The sequence below is a fragment of the Salmo trutta genome, chromosome 15 (assembly GCF_901001165.1).
Source record: "Salmo trutta chromosome 15, fSalTru1.1, whole genome shotgun sequence".
Lineage (NCBI taxonomy): Eukaryota > Metazoa > Chordata > Actinopteri > Salmoniformes > Salmonidae > Salmo > Salmo trutta.
The window spans coordinates 52,001,741-52,029,441 of NC_042971.1; the positions used below are offsets into that span (position 1 = coordinate 52,001,741).

General features: G+C 45.7%; 1 protein-coding gene across 3 annotated transcripts in view; it reads left to right on the forward strand.

Moving 5' to 3' along the window:
- Positions 1-27,701, forward strand: part of LOC115149306 (membrane-associated phosphatidylinositol transfer protein 2) — a 62,128-nt gene that overhangs the window by 10,685 nt on the left and 23,742 nt on the right. For all 3 annotated transcript variants that reach the window (XM_029692056.1, XM_029692058.1, XM_029692057.1), the window contains exons 2-5: positions 6,002-6,216; positions 8,571-8,689; positions 11,963-12,196; positions 27,013-27,354. In XM_029692056.1, coding sequence (XP_029547916.1) covers positions 6,002-6,216; positions 8,571-8,689; positions 11,963-12,196; positions 27,013-27,354 — 910 coding nt within the window. The remainder of the gene's footprint in view (positions 1-6,001; positions 6,217-8,570; positions 8,690-11,962; positions 12,197-27,012; positions 27,355-27,701) is intronic.

Consider the following 27,701-nt stretch of genomic DNA (forward strand, 5'->3'; position numbering starts at 1 on the left):
CATCAGACCTCAGCCCTCTCAGCTCTCAGCCCTACATCAGACCTCAGCCCTCTCAGCTCCCAGCCCTACATCAGACCTCAGCCCTCTCAGCTCTCAGCCCTACATCAGACCTCAGCCCTCTCAGCTCCCAGCCCTACATCAGACCTCAGCCCTCTCAGCTCCCAGCCCTACATCAGACCTCAGCCCTCTCAGCTCTCAGCCCTACATCAGACCTCAGCCCTCTCAGCTCCCAGCCCTACATCAGACCTCAGCCCTCTCAGCTCCCAGCCCTACATCAGACCTCAGCCCTCTCAGCTCCCAGCCCTACATCAGACCTCAGCCCTCTCAGCTCCCAGCCCTACATCAGACCTCAGCCCTCTCAGCTCCCAGCCCTACATCAGACCTCAGCCCTCTCAGCTCCCAGCCCTACATCAGACCTCAGCCCTCTCAGCTCCCAGCCCTACATCAGACCTCAGCCCTCTCAGCTCTCAGCCCTACATCAGACCTCAGCCCTCTCAGCTCCCAGCCCTACATCAGACCTCAGCCCTCTCAGCTCCCAGCCCTACATCAGACCTCAGCCCTCTCAGCTCCCAGCCCTACATCAGACCTCAGCCCTCTCAGCTCCCAGCCCTACATCAGACCTCAGCCCTCTCAGCTCCCAGCCCTACATCAGACCTCAGCCCTCTCAGCTCCCAGCCCTACATCAGACCTCAGCCCTCTCAGCTCCCAGCCCTACATCAGACCTCAGCCCTCTCAGCTCCCAGCCCTACATCAGACCTCAGCCCTCTCAGCTCCCAGCCCTACATCAGACCTCAGCCCTCTCAGCTCCCAGCCCTACATCAGACCTCAGCCCTCTCAGCTCCCAGCCCTACATCAGACCTCAGCCCTCTCAGCTCCCAGCCCTACATCAGACCTCAGCCCTCTCAGCTCCCAGCCCTACATCAGACCTCAGTCCCTCTCAGCTCCCAGCCCTACATCAGACCTCAGCCCTCTCAGCTCCCAGCCCTACATCAGACCTCAGCCCTCTCAGCTCCCAGCCCTACATCAGACCTCAGCCCTCTCAGCTCCCAGCCCTACATCAGACCTCAGCCCTCTCAGCTCCCAGCCCTACATCAGACCTCAGTCCTCTCAGCTCCCAGCCCTACATCAGACCTCAGCCCTCTCAGCTCCCAGCCCTACATCAGACCTCAGCCCTCTCAGCTCCCAGCCCTACATCAGACCTCAGCCCTCTCAGCTCCCAGCCCTACATCAGACCTCAGTCCTCTCAGCTCCCAGCCCTACATCAGACCTCAGCCCTCTCAGCTCTCAGCCCTACATCAGACCTCAGCCCTCTCAGCTCCCAGCCCTACATCAGACCTCAGCCCTCTCAGCTCCCAGCCCTACATCAGACCTCAGCCCTCTCAGCTCCCAGCCCTACATCAGACCTCAGCCCTCTCAGCTCCCAGCCCTACATCAGACCTCAGCCCTCTCAGCTCTCAGCCCTACATCAGACCTCAGCCCTCTCAGCTCCCAGCCCTACATCAGACCTCAGCCCTCTCAGCTCCCAGCCCTACATCAGACCTCAGCCCTCTCAGCTCCCAGCCCTACATCAGACCTCAGCCCTCTCAGCTCCCAGCCCTACATCAGACCTCAGCCCTCTCAGCTCCCAGCCCTACATCAGACCTCAGCCCTCTCAGCTCCCAGCCCTACACAGCATGCTGCCACCATTACTTGCACACATTCATTTCTCTTCCCATTCTCTTTCTTTCTTTCTTTCTTTCTTTCTTTTCCATTTAGTAATTTTAGTCCTTTCTTTTCTTTTTCCCCCAGGCTGACCCTCCCTGTCCCTCCATGCATGTCCTCAGGCTCAGATTCTGTAACCAAGGAACTCTCTTTTGTCTCCCTAGACTTTTTCCATTTTCTTTTTGTTGTTTATTTCTTATTTTTCTCGTCGTCTTTTGGTCCTTGGTGACTGGGCTTCACTCTTCCTCTCAGCACAAAACATTCAATCTTCAAGCTGAGATTCTCTGTTCAATGTTTCTCTCTTTCAACACTTCTCTGTCTTTCTTTACTCTTACAAGCACTATTTAACAGACTTGGTGCATCTCAGTAGTTTACAGTGGCTTCCTCTTCTCAACTCTCCTTCTTCCCCTTCACTGTTGTCAAACTGCAGGACAGGTGGAAGCAGATTCCTAGTAGGCTTCCAACATGTAGCTTTTTTCCACCTATCCTCCTTTTTCAAAGAGAAGACGAGGAGAGAAGACGAGAGGAGCAGACCTGGGTCAAATACATGCGTATTTAATTATTTGTTATTTAAATACGTTTTTCTGTGTATTTGAATATTTTTTTATAATGGGAACAAATCAGCTATTTCTACTTGAAGTATTTTAATGCATTTTCCAATAACTTCATATACAGTAAATGGCCGAAACTATTTCAAAAAACATAATTTCAAATACCCCTATAGGACCAAACCTGGGTTAGGGTTAGACCTGGGATCAGATGCATGTAGTATTTCAATATTCAATATCTGTGTATTTTAGTATTTTCAAATATATGCGAATAGATGTACCCCGCCTAGACACACTCTTAGTTTCTTGGGCTCTTCATCAATCTCCCACTTTCTGTCCTGTTTTTCCCTGTTAGCACTCTTCTGGTCCAGATCTCTCTCTCTTTCTCTTTCTCTCTCTCTCTCTCTCTCTTTCTCTCTCTCTCTCTCTCTCTCTCTCTCTCTCTTTCTCTCTTCTTTCTCTCTCTCTCTCTCTCTCTCTCTCTCTCTCTCTCTCTCTCTCTCTCTCTCTCTCTCTCTCTCTCTCTCTCCCTCTCTCTCTCTCGTCCTCACAGGGTGTGTGTATGTATGTGGGTAGGTGTGTGTGTGGGGGCGATTGTGTGTGTCAGGGCAGGCGTGATGTCACCTGGTGTGCTGCTCCTGCAGTGTGAGCAGATACCGCCGCAGACGTCGTTCTCAATACAGCGCTGGAACTGTTTGTGTGTGTGTGTGTGTGTGTGTGTGTGTGTGTGTGTGTGTGTGTGTGTGTGTGTGTGTGTGTGTCTGTGTGTGTGTGTGTGTGTGTGTGTGTGTACATGCATGTATGTATGTTCCAGCATTAAATGTCTCCCTTTGAGCTGTCTTAATAGTATCTAACATTTCCTTATTAAAGTGCCATTACACTGTACAGTATAATGATTGACTCCCTAACCGAGCCTTCATACTCTCTGAGTTTATCATATTAAGCAGCTAATGCTCTCTGTTCCCTGTAGTAGAGCCCTTCAGAGGGGTGGGGAGGATAATGTAAGGCCTCTGCTCCTAAACTAGATTACCTGCTAAATTACTGCAATTTCCACTGCCTCTTACGACCTTCACTTCTCACCGCTCCCTAAAACCCATCTCATATCTACAGAATGAGAGAAAGGATGCATCCCAAATGGCACCCTATTCCCTATACAGAGCACTACTTTTACAAAAATAGTGTACTATTTAGGAAATAGGGTGCCATTTGGGAAACCTGGCGGCTACATGGTAATAGTGGGACTTATGTGGGACCCTCATTCTGCAGTGTGTCTCTGTTACACTCCACTATTTCTTATAATGATGACCATTTTTTATAGTGCTTTTCTTATGCTCAAAGCACGTATTGTATCAAGTAAGGGTCTTAAGCTGAATATGACCGCGTGATGGGTAACCCAGCTTCAGTTGGATTAATCAGACATGAAAAGGATCCTTCTGCTACAGATTCCCAGGTTGACAGCGGTATCGTGCCTTCTCACTTCTGGTGCTTTATCAGATCCCTGTGTCTCCCAAATGGCACCCTATTCCCTACATAGTGCACTACTTTTGTCCAGGACCCATCAAAAGCAATGCACTAGATATGGAACAGGGTGTCATTTCAGAAGCAGCCCTGTGGTCTCAGAGAAAGCCTTTTAGTAAGAGTGGCGTGTTACTGTGTATCTAATCCTCCATACCTCCCCCACAGGAGCAGAATAATACACTGGGCTTATTTACAGGGTCCGCCATCTGTCTCCTAGTCTACCAGAGACTGCTCTTCTCTGTGTCACGGAGGCTCTCCGCACTGCCAAAGCTGATTCTCACTCCTCTGTTCTCATCCTCCTAGATCTATCCCCTGCCTTCGACACCGTGAACCATCCTACCTGGTGACATGGAGAGGATCTGTGTCTGCACGACATACTCCCTAGAGCTCGGTTCTAGGCCCTCTCCTCTTCTCTCTATACAACAAGTCACTCGGCTCCGTCATATCATCACATGGTCTCGTCTATCATTGCTATGCGGATGATACTCAACTACTTTTCTCCTTCACCCCTTCTGACACCCAGGTGGCGACATGCATCTCTGCGTGCCTGGCAAATATCTCAGCTTGGATATCGTTCCACCACCTCAAGCTCAACCTCGACAAGACGGAGCTGCTCTTCCTCCCGGGGGAAGGCCTGCCCGCTACAAGACCTCTACATCACGGTTGACAACTCCATGGTGTCTCTGGAGTGGCGTGGCATCCCTGTTGTTCTCTGCAAATGTCAAAGCAGTGACTAGCTCCTGCAGGTTCATGTTCTACAACATCCATATAGTGCGACCCTACCTCACACAGGAAGCGGCGCCGGTACTAATCCAGGGACTTGTCATCTCCCATTTGGACAACTGCATCTCACTGTTGGCTGGGCTCCCCGCTTGTAACATCAAACCCATACAACGTTTCCAGAATTCTGCAGCCTGCCTGATGTTCAACCTTCCCAAGTTCTTCCATGTCACCCCGCTCCTCTGCACACTCCACTGGCTTCCAGTCGAAGCTCACATCCACTACAAGAGCAGGGTACTTGCCTACGAAGCAGCAAGGGGGACTGCCCCTCCCTACCTTCAGGCTATACTCAAACCCTACACCTCAACCCCTCACTCCGTTCTGCCAGCTCTGGTCTCTTGGCCATCCCACTCCTACGGGAGGGCAGCTCCCGCTCAGCCCAGTCCAAGCTCTTCTCTGTCCTGACACCCCAATGGTGGAACCAGCTTCTCCCTGAAGCTAGGACAGAGGAGTCCCTGCCCATCTTCTGAAAACATCTAAAACCCTAACTCTTAAAAGAGTATCTTAAATAATCCCACAGCGCCCCCCTCACACCCCATTGTCACCCCCCCCACACAAAAATAGCCCTCGCTCTTGAATTTCCCCCCTTACTAGCTCTGACTTTATTGAGGAAAAAGTAAATGTACTTATGACTGTGATATGTGGTTGTCTCACCTAGCTATCTTAAGATGAATGCACTGTAAATCGCTTTGGATATGAGTGCCATAGGGAATGAGAGGAGCGGTGTTAAAATCTGCTCACACACACACGAGCACACGCACACATGAGCACACACACACATGAGAACACACACACACGCACACACGCACACACACACACACACGCACACACGCACACACGCACACGCGCGCGGCCTGGTAGCAGCTGAGACATGTACCAGTGCTAGTAGGTAGTGGAAGAGAAAGGTGCATGATAATCAATGTGCAGCCTATTGATTACTGCAGTAGCAGTCAGTACACTGCAGCAGCAGACTAGGACTTCCACCATCCCTCTCTCCTCCCTCTCTCCTCCCTCTCTCCTCCTTTCTCTCTCTCTTTCTCCCTCCCTCTCTCCTCCTCCTTCTCTATGGGAAAAGATGAAAGGTAATACATCACCAGAATGCCAGGACTGCTTAGCGAGAGGAAGAGGAGGAGGGAGGGAGAGAGGAAGAGGAGAGAGGGAGGGAGGGAGAAAAGGGGGGAGGTATAAATTTGAAGAGGGGAATATTTTGGAGAGGGGAATTTTTTGAAATTGTTCTCCGATCTCAGCACTTTGGTCACCTTTGTGATTATACTACATTAAACTTTGAGCCGAGGCTAAAGTCTTGAACCCTAACTCTTTGTATGTCTGTGTGTGTTAGTGTGTGTGTTTGTGCGTGCGTGTGTGTGTGTGTGCGTATGTGTACGCTGCAAACTGTTCAGCTGAAAAGCAGGCCCTGACTCTCCCCCTTCTTCCTCTCTCCCCTCCTCTTGCAGAAGAAGAGCCGAGAGGAGAGTTGTGGTGAGGGTAGTGGGGTAGAGATCCTAGAGAACAAGCCGTATGAGGATGGTCCAGGCGGGTCGGGTCAGTACACACAGAAGGTGTACCACATCGGGAAACACATCCCCTCATGGTTCTGCTCCATCCTGCCTCAGGCTGCTCTACGCGTGGAGGAGGAGTCCTGGAACGCCTACCCATACACACGCACACGGTGAGAGGGAAGACACGCAGGTAGTAATACAGTATGCATCAACACACACCCTTACATCAACACACCCTTACATCAACACACCCTTACATCAACACACCCTTACATCAATACACCCTTACATCAACACACCCTTACATCAATACACCCTTACATCAATACACCCTTACATCAGTACACCCTTACATCAACACACCCTTACATCAATACACCCTTACATCAATACACCCTTACATCAACACACCCTTACATCAACACACCCTTACATCAATACACCCTTACATCAATACACCCTTACATAAACACACACACCCTTACATCAACCCACACACCCTTACATCAGTACACACATATCACTTTGTGGCCCTGAGGCCGGGAGTTGTGCATCCCTACCTTACCAGGAGGGATCAGTCAATGAAGTTGGAAGTCCCACCCAGTTGATTACATTAAAATGGTGGAAGCCCTCAATGTCGCCCTTCACCCCACCCTACACCCCTACCCTTACACCCTACCCTACACCCCTATCTCACACCCCTACCCCACATCCCTACCCCACATCTCTACCTTACACCCCTACCCTATACCCATACCCTACACCCCTACCCCACACCCCTACCTCACACCCCTACCTTATCCCCCTACCCTACACCCCTACCCTACATCCCTACCCCACACCCCTACCCTACATCCCTACCCTACACCCCTACCTTACACCCTTACCCCACACCCCTACCTTACAACCCTACCCTATACCCATACCCTACACCCCTACCCCACACCCCTACCTCACACCCCTACCTTATCCCCCTACCCTACACCCCTACCCTACATCCCTACCCCACATCCCTACCCTACATCCCTACCCTACACCCCTACCTTACACCCTTACCCCACACCCCTACCTTACAACCCTACCCTATACCCATACCCTACACCCCTACCCCACATCCCTACCCCACATCCCTACCTTTCCCCCCTACCCTACACCCTTACCCCACACCCCTACCTTACACCCCTACCTTACACCCATACCCTACAGCCCTACCCCACAGCCCTACCCCACATCCCTACCTCACACCCCTACCTTATCTCCCTACCCTACACCCTACCCTACACCCTTACCCCACACCCCCCCTACCTTACACCCCTACCTTACAACCCTACCCTATATCCATACCCTACACCCCTACCCTACACCCCTATCTCACACCCCTACCCCACATCCCTACCCCACATCCCTACCTTACACCCCTACCCTATACCCCTACCCTACACCCCTACCCTATACCCCTACCCTACACCCCTACCCTATACCCCTACCCTACCTCTTTACCCCACATCCCTACCCCACATCCCTACCTTACACCCTTACCCCACACCCCTACCCTACACCCCTACCCTACACCCCTACCCTACACCCCTACCTTACACCCCTACCTTATCCCCTTACCCTACACCCCTACCCTACACCCCTACCTTACACCCCTACCTTACACCCCTACCCTACATCCCTACCCCACACCCCTACCTTACAACCCTACCCTATACCCAAACCTTACATCCCTACCCCACACCCCTACCTCACATTCCTACCTTATCCCCCTACCCTACACCTTCTACCCTAGACTCCTACCCCACATCCCTATCCTACAACCCTACCCTACACCCCTACCTCACACCCCTACCTTATCCCCCTACCCTACACCCCTACCCTACACCCCTACCCTACACCCCTACCCCACATCCCTACCCTACATCCCTACCCTACACCCCTACCTTACCCTCCTACCCTACACCCCTACCTTATCCCCCTACCCCACACCCCTACCTTACAACCCTACCCTATACCCATACCCTACACCCCTACCCCACATCCCTACCCCACATCCCTATCTTACCCTCCTACCCTACACCCCTACCTTACACCCCTACCTTACACCCTTACCCCACACCCCTACCTTACAACCCTACCCTATACCCATACCCTACACCCTTACCCCACAACCCTACCTCACACCCCTACCTTATCTCCCTACCCTACACCCTACACTACACCCTTACCCCACACCCCACACCCCTACCTTACACCCCTACCTTACACCCTTACCCCACACCCCTACCTTATCCCCCTACCCTACACCCTACCCTACACCCTTACCCAACACCCCACACCCCTACCTTACACCCCTACCTTACACCCCTACCTTACACCCCTACCCTACACCCCTACACAAGGACAAGATGTGAAAGAGACATGCTCCTAACACCCCAAGAGGGGAGAACCCCTCTTACTACTTTGCTTACTCTCCCTTTCTCCCTCTCTCCCTCTCTCCCTCTCTCCCTTTCTTTCTCTCCAGGTATACCTGTCCATTCGTAGAGAAGTTCTCCATAGACATTGAGACGTATTATAAACCTGACACAGGGACCCAAGAGTGCTTCAATCTGTCATCAGCAGACAAAAGAGCGAGGACTGTAGGTATGGTATACACACACACCTCGCCTTCTCAAGCGTACTGTTCTCAGTCTGTCTGCCTTGGCTTCATGGAGAGCAGAGAGCAGTCAGTGATTCACTGTTTCACACACACACACACACACACACACACACACACACACACACACACACACACACACACACACACACACACACTGTGGTCATTAAAATGCAGACAGCGTGAGTTCCATCTTATGCTGCTGCTGGTCTTTCTCTCTCTGTGTGTGTTTGTGTGTGAGAGCTGCTGACTGGCTTTAAACTGCACCAATCCCACAGTGCAGTGTGTGTTGTCTGGCCCAGACTGACTCTGCAGGGGGACGATTACATAACCACACACACACACACACACACACACACACACACACACACACACACACACACACACACATATGTAGCGAGACACTCAGACTGTGACACTCAGACAGCAGGGACCTCTAGTGGCTCCTAGCCAGCTGTATACAGCAGGGACCTCTAGTGGCTCCTAGCCAGCTGTATACAGCAGGGACCTCTAGTGGCTCCTAACCAGCTGTATACAGCAGGGACCTCTAGTGGCTCCTAGCCAGCTGTATACAGCAGGGACCTCTAGTGGCTCCTAACCAGCTGTATACAGCAGGGACCTCTAGTGGCTTCTAGCCAGCTGTATACAGCAGGGACCTCTAGTGGCTCCTAACCAGCTGTATACAGCAGGGACCTCTAGTGGCTTCTAGCCAGCTGTATACAGCAGGGACCTCTAGTGGCTTCTAGCCAGCTGTATACAGCAGGGACCTCTAGTGGCTCCTAGCCAGCTGTATACAGCAGGGACCTCTAGTGGCTCCTAACCAGCTGTATACAGCAGGGACCTCTAGTGGCTCTAGCCAGCTGTATACAGCAGGGACCTCTAGTTGCTCCTAGCCAGCTGTATACAGCAGGGACCTCTAGTGGCTCCTAGCCAGCTGTATACAGCAGGGACCTCTAGTGGCTCTAACCAGCTGTATACAGCAGGGACCTCTAGTGGCTCTAGCCAGCTGTATACAGCAGGGACCTCTAGTGGCTTCTAGCCAGCTGTATACAGCAGGGACCTCTAGTGGCTCCTAGCCAGCTGTATACAGCAGGGACCTCTAGTGGCTCTAGCCAGCTGTATACAGCAGGGACCTCTAGTGGCTCCTAGCCAGCTGTATACAGCAGGGACCTCTAGTGGCTTCTAGCCAGCTGTATACAGCAGGGACCTCTAGTGGCTCCTAGCCAGCTGTATACAGCAGGGACCTCTAGTGGCTCTAACCAGCTGTATACAGCAGGGACCTCTAGTGGCTCTAGCCAGCTGTATACAGCAGGGACCTCTAGTGGCTTCTAGCCAGCTGTATACAGCAGGGACCTCTAGTGGCTCTAGCCAGCTGTATACAGCAGGGACCTCTAGTGGCTCCTAGCCAGCTGTATACAGCAGGGACCTCTAGTGGCTCCTAGCCAGCTGTATACAGCAGGGACCTCTAGTGGCTCTAGCCAGCTGTATACAGCAGGGACCTCTAGTGGCTTCTAGCCAGCTGTATACAGCAGGGACCTCTAGTGGCTCTAGCCAGCTGTATACAGCAGGGACCTCTAGTGGCTCTAACCAGATGTATACAGCAGGGACCTCTAGTGGCTCTAACCAGCTGTATACAGCAGGGACCTCTAGTGGCTCTAGCCAGCTGTATACAGCAGGGACCTCTAGTGGCTCTAACCAGCTGTATACAGCAGGGACCTCTAGTTGCTCCTAGCCAGCTGTATACAGCAGGGACCTCTAGTGGCTCTAACCAGCTGTATACAGCAGGGACCTCTAGTGGCTCCTAGCCAGCTGTATACAGCAGGGACCTCTAGTGGCTCCTAGCCAGCTGTATACAGCAGGGACCTCTAGTGGCTCTAGCCAGCTGTATACAGCAGGGACCTCTAGTGGCTCTAGCCAGCTGTATACAGCAGGGACCTCTAGTAGCTCTAGCCAGCTGTATACAGCAGGGACCTCTAGTGGCTCTAGCCATCTGTATACAGCAGGGACCTCTAGTGGCTCCTAGCCAGCTGTATACAGCAGGGACCTCTAGTGGCTCTAGCCAGCTGTATACAGCAGGGACCTCTAGTGGCTCTAGCCAGCTGTATACAGCAGGGACCTCTAGTGGCTCTAGCCAGCTGTATACAGCAGGGACCTCTAGTGGCTCTAGCCAGCTGTATACAGCAGGGACCTCTAGTGGCTCTAGCCAGCTGTATACAGCAGGGACCTCTAGTGGCTCCTAGCCAGCTGTATACAGCAGGGACCTCTAGTGGCTCCTAGCCAGCTGTATACAGCAGGGACCTCTAGTGGCTCCTAGCCAGCTGTATACAGCAGGGACCTCTAGTGGCTCTAGCCAGCTGTATACAGCAGGGACCTCTAGTGGCTCTAGCCAGTTGTATACAGCAGGGACCTCTAGTGGCTCTAGCCAGCTGTATACAGCAGGGACCTCTAGTGGCTCCTAGCCAGCTGTATACAGCAGGGACCTCTAGTGGCTCCTAGCCAGCTGTATACAGCAGGGACCTCTAGTGGCTCCTAGCCAGCTGTATACAGCAGGGACCTCTAGTGGCTTCTAGCCAGCTGTATACAGCAGGGACCTCTAGTGGCTCCTAGCCAGCTGTATACAGCAGGGACCTCTAGTGGCTCCTAGCCAGCTGTATACAGCAGGGACCTCTAGTGGCTCCTAGCCAGCTGTATACAGCAGGGACCTCTAGTGGCTCTAGCCAGCTGTATACAGCAGGGACCTCTAGTGGCTCTAGCCAGTTGTATACAGCAGGGACCTCTAGTGGCTCTAGCCAGCTGTATACAGCAGGGACCTCTAGTGGCTCCTAGCCAGCTGTATACAGCAGGGACCTCTAGTGGCTCCTAGCCAGCTGTATACAGCAGGGACCTCTAGTGGCTCCTAGCCAGCTGTATACAGCAGGGACCTCTAGTGGCTTCTAGCCAGCTGTATACAGCAGGGACCTCTAGTGGCTCCTAGCCAGCTGTATACAGCAGGGACCTCTAGTGGCTCCTAGCCAGCTGTATACAGCAGGGACCTCTAGTGGCTCTAACCAGATGTATACAGCAGGGACCTCTAGTGGCTTCTAGCCAGCTGTACTATTGGTTTTTAAGGTCTGTGCTTTTTTCCGTTCTATTCTGGTTCCCTCCAAACCCATTCATTCCAAAATTTGAAATAGTCAAGAAGTAACCATCCAGAATTCACTACATGGCTCATTGTGGTCTGTGCCCTGTACTGACAGTGTGATTGTGTGTTCATCCCCCAGACCCCATTGATATCGTCAAGGACTACATTGCGCCCCATGAGTACCTGGTTGAGGAGGATCCTAAGCTGTATGTATCGGTGAAAACTCAGCGAGGACCACTGACTGACGACTGGATCGAAATGATCAACCAGAACCCCACCCAGAACCCAGTCATGTGTGCCTATAAGCTCTGCAAGGTGGAGTTCAGATACTGGGGCATGCAGTCCAAGATAGAACGCTTCATACACGATGTTGGTAGGTACTGTGTGTGTGTGTGTGTGTGTGTGTGTGTGTGTGTGTGTGTGTGTGTGTGTGTGTGTGTGTGTGTGTGTGTGTGTGTGTGTGTGTGTGTTTTCCTGTACAGTAGCACATTTAGAGGTAGTTGATTATTGCTGGAGTCACCTGGCTAACTTTCCATCTCCTTCCTCTCTGCTGTTGGTGTGAGATTTCAAGCCTGACTGATCACTGTTGACTTAGTAGTAGTACATGTTGTGTGTGTGTGTGTGTGTGCGTGTGTGTGTGTGTGTGTGCGTGCGTGCTTGCGCGTGCGTGCGTGCGTGTGTGTGTGCGTGCATGCGTGTGTGCGTGCGTTCGTGCATGCGTGTGTGCGTGCGTGCGTGTGTGTGTGTGTGTGCGTGCGTGTTCGTGCGTGCGTGCGTGTGCGTGTGCGTAGCAGGTGTCAAACAGTGAGCAGGGAATGTGTGTATAAGGAACCACAGGCCTCTATCTTCATAATAATTAACTAAAGCTTAATGAAAACCCACTGGGAGGGATGAGAGAGGGAGAGAGGGATGGAGAGAGAGAGGGAGGGAGGGATGGATGGAGGGAGATATGTGGGTGTGGGAGGGATGAGAGAGGGAGAGAGGGATGGAGAGAGAGAGGGAGGGAGGGATGGATGGAGGGAGATATGTGGGTGTGGGAGGAAGGGAGAGAGGCAGGGAGGGATGGAGAGAGAGAGGGAGGGAGGGATGGAGGGAGATATGTGGGTGTGGGAGGAAGGGAGAGAGGCAGGGAGGGATGGAGAGAGAGATAGGGATGGAGAGAGGGATGGAGGGAGGGAGGGAGAAAGAGGAGAGATTTTTGGGTGTGGGTGCAAGGGAGAGAAGAGACAGGATGAGAGAAAGACAGAGAGTAGGACTGAGAATGGATGACAGTTGGAGGGAGATATTGAGAGAAACATGGAAGAATGATGAAGAGAAAAACAGGGAGAATGAGGAAGAGAGAATGAGAGAGAGAGAATGTTGAATCACCTTCTAGGTGTGTGTGTGTGTTTGTGTGTGTTTGTGTGTGTACTGTATTGTGTGTGTGTGTGTACTGTATTGTGTGTGTACTGTATTGTGTGTGTGTGTGTGTGTTTGTGTGTGTGCGTGTGTACTGTATTGTGTGTGTGTGTGTGTGTGTGTGTTTGTGTGTGTACTGTATTGTGTGTGTGTGTACTGTATTGTGTGTGTTTGTGTGTGTGTGTGTACTGTATTTTGTGTGTGTGTGTGTGTGTGTGTGTGTGTGTGTGTGTGTGTGTGTGTGTGTGTGTGTGTGTGTACTGTATTGTGTGTGTGACTGCTCTGTGTGTTGTTCCTGCATGGTGCTTGATCAGTACATTAGGATTGACAGGTTCATTAGTGTATTTCTAATCAACGTATGCATGATTGATGGGTACTGAGAGAAAGAGAGAGGAGAATCATTCAATTGTTTGGAATTGAGAGAAATGGCTGTGGTAATGTTATTAATGTCCTGCCCTTCCTTTTCCCCTCCTCCCCCAGGCCTGTGTAAGGTGATGGATGATTAGTTAGTTAGTTAGTTAATTACTTAGTTAGTTAGTTATGATACTAACCTGTCCTCTCCTCCCTGCAGGCTTGCGTAAGGTGATGGATGATTAGTTAGTTATTTAATTAATTAGTTAGTTATGAAACTAACCTGTCCTCTCCTCCCCCCAGGCCTGTGTAAGGTGATGGATGATTAGTTAGTTAGTTAGTTAGTTAGTTAGTTAGTTAGTTATGATACTAACCTGTCCTCTCCTCCCTGCAAGCTTGCGTAAGGTGATGGATGATTAGTTAGTTATTTAATTAGTTAGTTATGATACTAACCTGTCCTCTCCTCCCTGCAGGCCCGTGTGAGGTGATGGATGATTAGTTAGTTAATTAGTTAGTTAGTTAGTTAGTTATGATACTAACCTGTCCTCTCCTCCCTGCAGGCCTGTGTAAGGTGATGGATGATTAGTTAGTTAGTTAGTTATGATACTAACCTGTCCTCTCCTCCCTGCAGGCCTGTGTAAGGTGATGGATGATTAGTTAGTTAGTTCATTAGTTAGTTATGATACTAACCTGTCCTCTCCTCCCTGCAGGCCTGTGTAAGGTGATGGATGATTAGTTAGTTAGTTAATTAATTAGTTAGTTATGATACTAAATTGTCCTCTCCTCCCTGCAGGCCTGTGTAAGGTGATGGATGATTAGTTAGTTAGTTAGTTAATTAGTTAGTTATGATACTAACCTGCCCTCTCCTCCCTGCAGGCCTGTGTAAGGTGATGGATGATTAGTTAGTTAGTTAATTAATTAGTTAGTTATGATACTAACCTGTCCTCTCCTCCTTGCAGGCCTGTGTAAGGTGATGGATGATTAGTTAGTTAGTTAATTAATTAGTTAGTTATGATATTAACCTGTCCTCTCCTCCCTGCAGGCCTGTGTAAGGTGATGGATGATTAGTTAGTTAGTTAATTAATTAGTTAGTTATGATACTAACCTGTCCTCTCCTCCCTGCAGGCTTGTGTAAGGTGATGGATGATTAGTTAGTTAGTTAATTAATTAGTTAGTTATGATACTAACCTGTCCTCTCCTCCCTGCAGGCCTATGTAAGGTGATGGATGATTAGTTAGTTAATTAGTTAGTTCGTTATGATACTAACCTGTCCTCTCCTCCCTGCAGGCCTGTGTAAGGTGATGGATGATTAGTTAGTTAGTTAGTTAATTAGTTAGTTATGATACTAACCTGTCCTCTCCTCCCTGCAGGCCTGTGTAAGGTGATGGATGATTAGTTAGTTAGTTCATTAGTTAGTTATGATACTAACCTGTCCTCTCCTCCCTGCAGGCCTGTGTAAGGTGATGGATGATTAGTTAGTTAGTTAGTTAATTAGTTAGTTATGATATTAACCTGTCCTCTCCTCCCTGCAGGCCTGTGTAAGGTGATGGATGATTAGTTAGTTAGTTAATTAATTAGTTAGTTATGATACTAACCTGTCCTCTCCTCCCTGCAGGCTTGTGTAAGGTGATGGATGATTAGTTAGTTAGTTAATTAATTAGTTAGTTATGATACTAACCTGTCCTCTCCTCCCTGCAGGCCTGTGTAAGGTGATGGATGATTAGTTAGTTAATTAGTTAGTTCATTATGATACTAACCTGTCCTCTCCTCCCTGCAGGCCTGTGTAAGGTGATGGATGATTAGTTAGTTAGTTAGTTAATTAGTTAGTTATGATACTAACCTGTCCTCTCCTCCCTGCAGGCCTGTGTAAGGTGATGGATGATTAGTTAGTTAGTTCATTAGTTAGTTATGATACTAACCTGTCCTCTCCTCCCTGCAGGCCTGTGTAAGGTGATGGATGATTAGTTAGTTAGTTAATTAATTAGTTAGTTATGATACTAAATTGTCCTCTCCTCCCTGCAGGCCTGTGTAAGGTGATGGATGATTAGTTAGTTAGTTAGTTAATTAGTTAGTTATGATACTAACCTGTCCTCTCCTCCCTGCAGGCCTGTGTAAGGTGATGGATGATTAGTTAGTTTATTAATTCGTTAGTTATGATACTAACCTGTCCTCCTCCCTGCAGGCCTGTGTAAGGTGATGGATGATTAATTAGTTAGTTAGTTAGTTAATTAGTTAGTTAGTTAGTTAGTTATGATACTAACCTGTCCTCTCCTCCCTGCAGGCCTGTGTAAGGTGATGGATGATTAGTTAGTTAATTAATTGGTCAGTTATGATACTAACCTGTCCTCTCCTCCCTGCAGGCCTGTGTAAGGTGATGGATGATTAGTTAGTTAATTAGTTAGTTAGTTATGATACTAACCTGTCCTCTCCTCCCTGCAGGCCTGTGTAAGGTGATAGATGATTAGTTAGTTAGTTAATTAATTAGTTAGTTATGATACTAACCTGTCCTCTCCTCCCTGCAGGCCTGTGTAAGGTGATGGGATGATTAGTTAGTTTATTAATTCGTTAGTTATGATACTAACCTGTCCTCCTCCCTGCAGGCCTGTGTAAGGTGATGGATGATTAATTAGTTAGTTAGTTAGTTAGTTAGTTAGTTAGTTAATTAGTTAGTTATGATACTAACCTGTCCTCTCCTCCCTGCAGGCCTGTGTAAGGTGATGGATGATTAGTTAGTTAGTTCATTAGTTAGTTATGATACTAACCTGTCCTCTCCTCCCTGCAGGCCTGTGTAAGGTGATGGATGATTAGTTAGTTAGTTAATTAATTAGTTAGTTATGATACTAAATTGTCCTCTCCTCCCTGCAGGCCTGTGTAAGGTGATGGATGATTAGTTAGTTAGTTAGTTAATTAGTTAGTTATGATACTAACCTGTCCTCTCCTCCCTGCAGGCCTGTGTAAGGTGATGGATGATTAGTTAGTTAATTAGTTAGTTCGTTATGATACTAACCTGTCCTCTCCTCCCTGCAGGCCTGTGTAAGATGATGGATGATTAGTTAGTTAGTTAGTTAATTAGTTAGTTATGATACTAACCTGTCCTCTCCTCCCTGCAGGCCTGTGTAAGGTGATGGATGATTAGTTAGTTAGTTCATTAGTTAGTTATGATACTAACCTGTCCTCTCCTCCCTGCAGGCCTGTGTAAGGTGATGGATGATTAGTTAGTTAGTTAGTTAATTAGTTAGTTATGATATTAACCTGTCCTCTCCTCCCTGCAGGCCTGTGTAAGGTGATGGATGATTAGTTAGTTAGTTAATTAATTAGTTAGTTATGATACTAACCTGTCCTCTCCTCCCTGCAGGCTTGTGTAAGGTGATGGATGATTAGTTAGTTAGTTAATTAATTAGTTAGTTATGATACTAACCTGTCCTCTCCTCCCTGCAGGCCTGTGTAAGGTGATGGATGATTAGTTAGTTAATTAGTTAGTTCATTATGATACTAACCTGTCCTCTCCTCCCTGCAGGCCTGTGTAAGGTGATGGATGATTAGTTAGTTAGTTAGTTAATTAGTTAGTTATGATACTAACCTGTCCTCTCCTCCCTGCAGGCCTGTGTAAGGTGATGGATGATTAGTTAGTTAGTTCATTAGTTAGTTATGATACTAACCTGTCCTCTCCTCCCTGCAGGCCTGTGTAAGGTGATGGATGATTAGTTAGTTAGTTAATTAATTAGTTAGTTATGATACTAAATTGTCCTCTCCTCCCTGCAGGCCTGTGTAAGGTGATGGATGATTAGTTAGTTAGTTAGTTAATTAGTTAGTTATGATACTAACCTGTCCTCTCCTCCCTGCAGGCCTGTGTAAGGTGATGGATGATTAGTTAGTTTATTAATTCGTTAGTTATGATACTAACCTGTCCTCCTCCCTGCAGGCCTGTGTAAGGTGATGGATGATTAATTAGTTAGTTAGTTAGTTAATTAGTTAGTTAGTTAGTTAGTTATGATACTAACCTGTCCTCTCCTCCCTGCAGGCCTGTGTAAGGTGATGGATGATTAGTTAGTTAATTAGTTAGTTAGTTATGATACTAACCTGTCCTCTCCTCCCTGCAGGCCTGTGTAAGGTGATGGATGATTAGTTAGTTAGTTAATTAATTAGTTAGTTATGATACTAACCTGTCCTCCTCCCTGCAGGCCTGTGTAAGGTGATGGATGATTAGTTAGTTAGTTATTTAGTTAGTTAGTTAGTTAGTTAGTTAATTCGTTAGTTAGTTAGTTATGATACTAACCTGTCCTCTCCTCCCTGCAGGCCTGTGTAAGGTGATGGATGATTAGTTAGTTAATTAGTTAGTTAGTTATGATACTAACCTGTCCTCTCCTCCCTGCAGGCCTGTGTAAGGTGATGGATGATTAGTTAGTTAGTTAATTAATTAGTTAGTTATGATACTAACCTGTCCTCTCCTCCCTGCAGGCCTGTGTAAGGTGATGGATGATTAGTTAGTTAGTTAATTAATTAGTTAGTTATGATACTAACCTGTCCTCTCCTCCCTGCAGGCCTGTGTAAGGTGATGGATGATTAGTTAGTTAGTTCATTAGTTAGTTATGATACTAACCTGTCCTCTCCTCCCTGCAGGCCTGTGTAAGGTGATTGATGATTAGTTAGTTAGTTAATTAGTTAGTTATGATACTAACCTGTCCTCTCCTCCCTGCAGGCCTGTGTAAGGTGATGGATGATTAGTTAGTTAGTTAGTTAATTAATTAGTTATGATACTAACCTGTCCTCTCCTCCCTGCAGGCATGTGTAAGGTGATGGAGGATTAGTTAGTTAATTAATTAGTTAGTTATGATACAAACCTGTCCTCTCCTCCCTGCAGGCCTGTGTAAGGTGATGGATGATTAGTTATTTAGTTAATTAATTAGTTAGTTATGATACTAACCTGTCCTCTCCTCCCTGCAGGCTTGTGTAAGGTGATGGATGATTAGTTAGTTAGTTAATTAATTAGTTAGTTATGATACTAACCTGTCCTCTCCTCCCTGCAGGCCTGTGTAAGGTGATGGATGATTAGTTAGTTAGTTAGTTAATTAGTTAGTTATGATATTAACCTGTCCTCTCCTCCCTGCAGGCCTGTGTAAGGTGATGGATGATTAGTTAGTTAGTTAATTAATTAGTTAGTTATGATACTAACCTGTCCTCTCCTCCCTGCAGGCTTGTGTAAGGTGATGGATGATTAGTTAGTTAGTTAATTAATTAGTTAGTTGTGATACTAACCTGTTCTCTCCTCCCTCAGGCCTGTGTAAGGTGATGGATGATTAGTTAGTTAGTTAATTAATTAGTTAGTTATGATACTAACCTGTCCTCTCCTCCCTGCAGGCTTGTGTAAGGTGATGGATGATTAGTTAGTTAGTTAATTAATTAGTTAGTTGTGATACTAACCTGTTCTCTCCTCCCTCAGGCCTGTGTAAGGTGATGGATGATTAGTTAGTTAATTAGTTAGTTCATTATGATACTAACCTGTCCTCTCCTCCCTGCAGGCCTGTGTAAGGTGATGGATGATTAGTTAGTTAGTTAATTAGTTAGTTATGATACTAACCTGTCCTCTCCTCCCTGCAGGCCTGTGTAAGGTGATGGATGATTAGTTAGTTAATTAGTTAGTTCGTTATGATACTAACCTGTCCTCTCCTCCCTGCAGGCCTGTGTAAGGTGATGGATGATTAGTTAGTTAGTTAGTTAATTAGTTAGTTATGATACTAACCTGTCCTCTCCTCCCTGCAGGCCTGTGTAAGGTGATGGATGATTAGTTAGTTAGTTCATTAGTTAGTTATGATACTAACCTGTCCTCTCCTCCCTGCAGGCCTGTGTAAGGTGATGGATGATTAGTTAGTTAGTTCATTAGTTAGTTATGATACTAACCTGTCCTCTCCTCCCTGCAGGCCTGTGTAAGGTGATTGATGATTAGTTAGTTAGTTAATTAGTTAGTTATGATACTAACCTGTCCTCTCCTCCCTGCAGGCCTGTGTAAGGTGATGGATGATTAGTTAGTTAGTTAGTTAATTAATTAGTTATGATACTAACCTGTCCTCTCCTCCCTGCAGGCATGTGTAAGGTGATGGAGGATTAGTTAGTTAATTAATTAGTTAGTTATGATACAAACCTGTCCTCTCCTCCCTGCAGGCCTGTGTAAGGTGATGGATGATTAGTTATTTAGTTAATTAATTAGTTAGTTATGATACTAACCTGTCCTCTCCTCCCTGCAGGCTTGTGTAAGGTGATGGATGATTAGTTAGTTAGTTAATTAATTAGTTAGTTATGATACTAACCTGTCCTCTCCTCCCTGCAGGCCTGTGTAAGGTGATGGATGATTAGTTAGTTAGTTAGTTAATTAGTTAGTTATGATATTAACCTGTCCTCTCCTCCCTGCAGGCCTGTGTAAGGTGATGGATGATTAGTTAGTTAGTTAATTAATTAGTTAGTTATGATACTAACCTGTCCTCTCCTCCCTGCAGGCTTGTGTAAGGTGATGGATGATTAGTTAGTTAGTTAATTAATTAGTTAGTTGTGATACTAACCTGTTCTCTCCTCCCTCAGGCCTGTGTAAGGTGATGGATGATTAGTTAGTTAGTTAATTAATTAGTTAGTTATGATACTAACCTGTCCTCTCCTCCCTGCAGGCTTGTGTAAGGTGATGGATGATTAGTTAGTTAGTTAATTAATTAGTTAGTTGTGATACTAACCTGTTCTCTCCTCCCTCAGGCCTGTGTAAGGTGATGGATGATTAGTTAGTTAATTAGTTAGTTCATTATGATACTAACCTGTCCTCTCCTCCCTGCAGGCCTGTGTAAGGTGATGGATGATTAGTTAGTTAGTTAATTAGTTAGTTATGATACTAACCTGTCCTCTCCTCCCTGCAGGCCTGTGTAAGGTGATGGATGATTAGTTAGTTAATTAGTTAGTTCGTTATGATACTAACCTGTCCTCTCCTCCCTGCAGGCCTGTGTAAGGTGATGGATGATTAGTTAGTTAGTTAGTTAATTAGTTAGTTATGATACTAACCTGTCCTCTCCTCCCTGCAGGCCTGTGTAAGGTGATGGATGATTAGTTAGTTAGTTCATTAGTTAGTTATGATACTAACCTGTCCTCTCCTCCCTGCAGGCCTGTGTAAGGTGATGGATGATTAGTTAGTTAGTTAGTTAATTAGTTAGTTATGATATTAACCTGTCCTCTCCTCCCTGCAGGCCTGTGTAAGGTGATGGATGATTAGTTAGTTAGTTAATTAATTAGTTAGTTATGATACTAACCTGTCCTCTCCTCCCTGCAGGCTTGTGTAAGGTGATGGATGATTAGTTAGTTAGTTAATTAATTAGTTAGTTATGATACTAACCTGTCCTCTCCTCCCTGCAGGCCTGTGTAAGGTGATGGATGATTAGTTAGTTAATTAGTTAGTTCATTATGATACTAACCTGTCCTCTCCTCCCTGCAGGCCTGTGTAAGGTGATGGATGATTAGTTAGTTAGTTAGTTAATTAGTTAGTTATGATACTAACCTGTCCTCTCCTCCCTGCAGGCCTGTGTAAGGTGATGGATGATTAGTTAGTTAGTTCATTAGTTAGTTATGATACTAACCTGTCCTCTCCTCCCTGCAGGCCTGTGTAAGGTGATGGATGATTAGTTAGTTAGTTAATTAATTAGTTAGTTATGATACTAAATTGTCCTCTCCTCCCTGCAAGCCTGTGTAAGGTGATGGATGATTAGTTAGTTAGTTAGTTAATTAGTTAGTTATGATACTAACCTGTCCTCTCCTCCCTGCAGGCCTGTGTAAGGTGATGGATGATTAGTTAGTTTATTAATTCGTTAGTTATGATACTAACCTGTCCTCCTCCCTGCAGGCCTGTGTAAGGTGATGGATGATTAATTAGTTAGTTAGTTAGTTAATTAGTTAGTTAGTTAGTTAGTTAGTTATGATACTAACCTGTCCTCTCCTCCCTGCAGGCCTGTGTAAGGTGATGGATGATTAGTTAGTTAATTAATTGGTCAGTTATGATACTAACCTGTCCTCTCCTCCCTGCAGGCCTGTGTAAGGTGATGGATGATTAGTTAGTTAATTAGTTAGTTAGTTATGATACTAACCTGTCCTCTCCTCCCTGCAGGCCTGTGTAAGGTGATGGATGATTAGTTAGTTAGTTAATTAATTAGTTAGTTATGATACTAACCTGTCCTCCTCCCTGCAGGCCTGTTTAAGGTGATGGATGATTAGTTAGTTAGTTATTTAGTTAGTTAGTTAGTTAGTTAGTTAGTTAATTCGTTAGTTAGTTAGTTATGATACTAACCTGTCCTCTCCTCCCTGCAGGCCTGTGTAAGGTGATGGATGATTAGTTAGTTAATTAGTTAGTTAGTTATGATACTAACCTGTCCTCTCCTCCCTGCAGGCCTGTGTAAGGTGATGGATGATTAGTTAGTTAGTTAATTAATTAGTTAGTTATGATACTAACCTGTCCTCTCCTCCCTGCAGGCCTGTGTAAGGTGATGGATGATTAGTTAGTTAGTTAATTAATTAGTTAGTTATGATACTAACCTGTCCTCTCCTCCCTGCAGGCCTGTGTAAGGTGATGGATGATTAGTTAGTTAGTTCATTAGTTAGTTATGATACTAACCTGTCCTCTCCTCCCTGCAGGCCTGTGTAAGGTGATTGATGATTAGTTAGTTAGTTAATTAGTTAGTTATGATACTAACCTGTCCTCTCCTCCCTGCAGGCCTGTGTAAGGTGATGGATGATTAGTTAGTTAGTTAGTTAATTAATTAGTTATGATACTAACCTGTCCTCTCCTCCCTGCAGGCATGTGTAAGGTGATGGAGGATTAGTTAGTTAATTAATTAGTTAGTTATGATACAAACCTGTCCTCTCCTCCCTGCAGGCCTGTGTAAGGTGATGGATGATTAGTTATTTAGTTAATTAATTAGTTAGTTATGATACTAACCTGTCCTCTCCTCCCTGCAGGCTTGTGTAAGGTGATGGATGATTAGTTAGTTAGTTAATTAATTAGTTAGTTATGATACTAACCTGTCCTCTCCTCCCTGCAGGCCTGTGTAAGGTGATGGATGATTAGTTAGTTAGTTAGTTAATTAGTTAGTTATGATATTAACCTGTCCTCTCCTCCCTACAGGCCTGTGTAAGGTGATGGATGATTAGTTAGTTAGTTAATTAATTAGTTAGTTATGATACTAACCTGTCCTCTCCTCCCTGCAGGCTTGTGTAAGGTGATGGATGATTAGTTAGTTAGTTAATTAATTAGTTAGTTGTGATACTAACCTGTTCTCTCCTCCCTCAGGCCTGTGTAAGGTGATGGATGATTAGTTAGTTAGTTAATTAATTAGTTAGTTATGATACTAACCTGTCCTCTCCTCCCTGCAGGCTTGTGTAAGGTGATGGATGATTAGTTAGTTAGTTAATTAATTAGTTAGTTATGATACTAACCTGTCCTCTCCTCCCTGCAGGCCTGTGTAAGGTGATGGATGATTAGTTAGTTAGTTAGTTAATTAGTTAGTTATGATATTAACCTGTCCTCTCCTCCCTGCAGGCCTGTGTAAGGTGATGGATGATTAGTTAGTTAGTTAATTAATTAGTTAGTTATGATACTAACCTGTCCTCTCCTCCCTGCAGGCTTGTGTAAGGTGATGGATGATTAGTTAGTTAGTTAATTAATTAGTTAGTTGTGATACTAACCTGTTCTCTCCTCCCTCAGGCCTGTGTAAGGTGATGGATGATTAGTTAGTTAGTTAATTAATTAGTTAGTTATGATACTAACCTGTCCTCTCCTCCCTGCAGGCTTGTGTAAGGTGATGGATGATTAGTTAGTTAGTTAATTAATTAGTTAGTTGTGATACTAACCTGTTCTCTCCTCCCTCAGGCCTGTGTAAGGTGATGGATGATTAGTTAGTTAATTAGTTAGTTCATTATGATACTAACCTGTCCTCTCCTCCCTGCAGGCCTGTGTAAGGTGATGGATGATTAGTTAGTTAGTTAATTAGTTAGTTATGATACTAACCTGTCCTCTCCTCCCTGCAGGCCTGTGTAAGGTGATGGATGATTAGTTAGTTAATTAGTTAGTTCGTTATGATACTAACCTGTCCTCTCCTCCCTGCAGGCCTGTGTAAGGTGATGGATGATTAGTTAGTTAGTTAGTTAATTAGTTAGTTATGATACTAACCTGTCCTCTCCTCCCTGCAGGCCTGTGTAAGGTGATGGATGATTAGTTAGTTAGTTCATTAGTTAGTTATGATACTAACCTGTCCTCTCCTCCCTGCAGGCCTGTGTAAGGTGATGGATGATTAGTTAGTTAGTTAGTTAATTAGTTAGTTATGATATTAACCTGTCCTCTCCTCCCTGCAGGCCTGTGTAAGGTGATTGATGATTAGTTAGTTAGTTAATTAATTAGTTAGTTATGATACTAACCTGTCCTCTCCTCCCTGCAGGCTTGTGTAAGGTGATGGATGATTAGTTAGTTAGTTAATTAATTAGTTAGTTATGATACTAACCTGTCCTCTCCTCCCTGCAGGCCTGTGTAAGGTGATGGATGATTAGTTAGTTAATTAGTTAGTTCATTATGATACTAACCTGTCCTCTCCTCCCTGCAGGCCTGTGTAAGGTGATGGATGATTAGTTAGTTAGTTAGTTAATTAGTTAGTTATGATACTAACCTGTCCTCTCCTCCCTGCAGGCCTGTGTAAGGTGATGGATGATTAGTTAGTTAGTTCATTAGTTAGTTATGATACTAACCTGTCCTCTCCTCCCTGCAGGCCTGTGTAAGGTGATGGATGATTAGTTAGTTAGTTAATTAATTAGTTAGTTATGATACTAAATTGTCCTCTCCTCCCTGCAAGCCTGTGTAAGGTGATGGATGATTAGTTAGTTAGTTAGTTAATTAGTTAGTTATGATACTAACCTGTCCTCTCCTCCCTGCAGGCCTGTGTAAGGTGATGGATGATTAGTTAGTTTATTAATTCGTTAGTTATGATACTAACCTGTCCTCCTCCCTGCAGGCCTGTGTAAGGTGATGGATGATTAATTAGTTAGTTAGTTAGTTAATTAGTTAGTTAGTTAGTTAGTTAGTTATGATACTAACCTGTCCTCTCCTCCCTGCAGGCCTGTGTAAGGTGATGGATGATTAGTTAGTTAATTAATTGGTCAGTTATGATACTAACCTGTCCTCTCCTCCCTGCAGGCCTGTGTAAGGTGATGGATGATTAGTTAGTTAATTAGTTAGTTAGTTATGATACTAACCTGTCCTCTCCTCCCTGCAGGCCTGTGTAAGGTGATGGATGATTAGTTAGTTAGTTAATTAATTAGTTAGTTATGATACTAACCTGTCCTCCTCCCTGCAGGCCTGTTTAAGGTGATGGATGATTAGTTAGTTAGTTATTTAGTTAGTTAGTTAGTTAGTTAGTTAGTTAGTTAATTCGTTAGTTAGTTAGTTATGATACTAACCTGTCCTCTCCTCCCTGCAGGCCTGTGTAAGGTGATGGATGATTAGTTAGTTAATTAGTTAGTTAGTTATGATACTAACCTGTCCTCTCCTCCCTGCAGGCCTGTGTAAGGTGATGGATGATTAGTTAGTTAGTTAATTAATTAGTTAGTTATGATACTAACCTGTCCTCTCCTCCCTGCAGGCCTGTGTAAGGTGATGGATGATTAGTTAGTTAGTTAATTAATTAGTTAGTTATGATACTAACCTGTCCTCTCCTCCCTGCAGGCCTGTGTAAGGTGATGGATGATTAGTTAGTTAGTTCATTAGTTAGTTATGATACTAACCTGTCCTCTCCTCCCTGCAGGCCTGTGTAAGGTGATTGATGATTAGTTAGTTAGTTAATTAGTTAGTTATGATACTAACCTGTCCTCTCCTCCCTGCAGGCCTGTGTAAGGTGATGGATGATTAGTTAGTTAGTTAGTTAATTAATTAGTTATGATACTAACCTGTCCTCTCCTCCCTGCAGGCATGTGTAAGGTGATGGAGGATTAGTTAGTTAATTAATTAGTTAGTTATGATACAAACCTGTCCTCTCCTCCCTGCAGGCCTGTGTAAGGTGATGGATGATTAGTTATTTAGTTAATTAATTAGTTAGTTATGATACTAACCTGTCCTCTCCTCCCTGCAGGCTTGTGTAAGGTGATGGATGATTAGTTAGTTAGTTAATTAATTAGTTAGTTATGATACTAACCTGTCCTCTCCTCCCTGCAGGCCTGTGTAAGGTGATGGATGATTAGTTAGTTAGTTAGTTAATTAGTTAGTTATGATATTAACCTGTCCTCTCCTCCCTACAGGCCTGTGTAAGGTGATGGATGATTAGTTAGTTAGTTAATTAATTAGTTAGTTATGATACTAACCTGTCCTCTCCTCCCTGCAGGCTTGTGTAAGGTGATGGATGATTAGTTAGTTAGTTAATTAATTAGTTAGTTGTGATACTAACCTGTTCTCTCCTCCCTCAGGCCTGTGTAAGGTGATGGATGATTAGTTAGTTAGTTAATTAATTAGTTAGTTATGATACTAACCTGTCCTCTCCTCCCTGCAGGCTTGTGTAAGGTGATGGATGATTAGTTAGTTAGTTAATTAATTAGTTAGTTGTGATACTAACCTGTTCTCTCCTCCCTCAGGCCTGTGTAAGGTGATGGATGATTAGTTAGTTAATTAGTTAGTTCATTATGATACTAACCTGTCCTCTCCTCCCTGCAGGCCTGTGTAAGGTGATGGATGATTAGTTAGTTAGTTAATTAGTTAGTTATGATACTAACCTGTCCTCTCCTCCCTGCAGGCCTGTGTAAGGTGATGGATGATTAGTTAGTTAGTTAATTAATTAGTTAGTTATGATACTAAATTGTCCTCTCCTCCCTGCAGGCCTGTGTAAGGTGATGGATGATTAGTTAGTTAGTTAGTTAATTAGTTAGTTATGATATTAACCTGTCCTCTCCTCCCTGCAGGCCTGTGTAAGGTGATGGATGATTAGTTAGTTAGTTAATTAATTAGTTAGTTATGATACTAACCTGTCCTCTCCTCCCTGCAGGCTTGTGTAAGGTGATGGATGATTAGTTAGTTAGTTAATTAATTAGTTAGTTATGATACTAACCTGTCCTCTCCTCCCTGCAGGCCTGTGTAAGGTGATGGATGATTAGTTAGTTAATTAGTTAGTTCGTTATGATACTAACCTGTCCTCTCCTCCCTGCAGGCCTGTGTAAGGTGATGGATGATTAGTTAGTTAGTTAGTTAATTAGTTAGTTATGATACTAACCTGTCCTCTCCTCCCTGCAGGCCTGTGTAAGGTGATGGATGATTAGTTAGTTAATTAGTTAGTTAGTTATGATACTAACCTGTCCTCTCCTCCCTGCAGGCCTGTGTAAGGTGATGGATGATTAGTTAATTAGTTAGTTAGTTAGTTATGATACTAACCTGTCCTCTCCTCCCTGCAGGCCTGCGTAAGGTGATGGTGCGGGCCCACCGGCAGGCGTGGTGCTGGCAGGATGAGTGGTACGGTCTGACCATAGAGGACATCAGACAGCTGGAGCTGGAGACCCAGCTAGCCCTGGCCACGAAGATGGCCCAGTACAGCCTCAGTGACACAGAGGAGGGGGCAGCAGAGTCCAACAGGACCCCTGTCACGCCCGACCGGGACTTGGAGGGGGCCCTGCGGGACGGGGAAGAGGTGGAGGGAGGAGGGGCAGGGCTGGGAGATACGTTACAGACGCGTGGAGAGCTCACCAAGCAGTGGTCGACTTCGTCCAGGTCGTCTAATAGATCCTCGAAGAGAGGAGGTGAGTGGGAAAAGCCTTTAACTTTACAAATCTCAAATATCAACCCCTAGACCATAGACACTTTTTAAGTGGGTAAGGTGGAGCTTATAAACATCACTGCTGCACTACAAGATCTTTCCCTAGCAGGAGTTTCACTTGACCCAACAAACATGAGAGAATAGTGCCCTCACCATAGAGAATGATAGAGGCCTCTAGTGGCCAAAAGGCTGTGTTAGCATGGGCAGCGACATTGAGGGCTTTCACCATTTTAATGTAATCAACTGGGTGGGACTTCCAACTTCATTGGCTGATCCCTCCTGGTGACCCTGTTGGAGTCATGTCCAACCGGGTCATCAGGAGGGATCAGC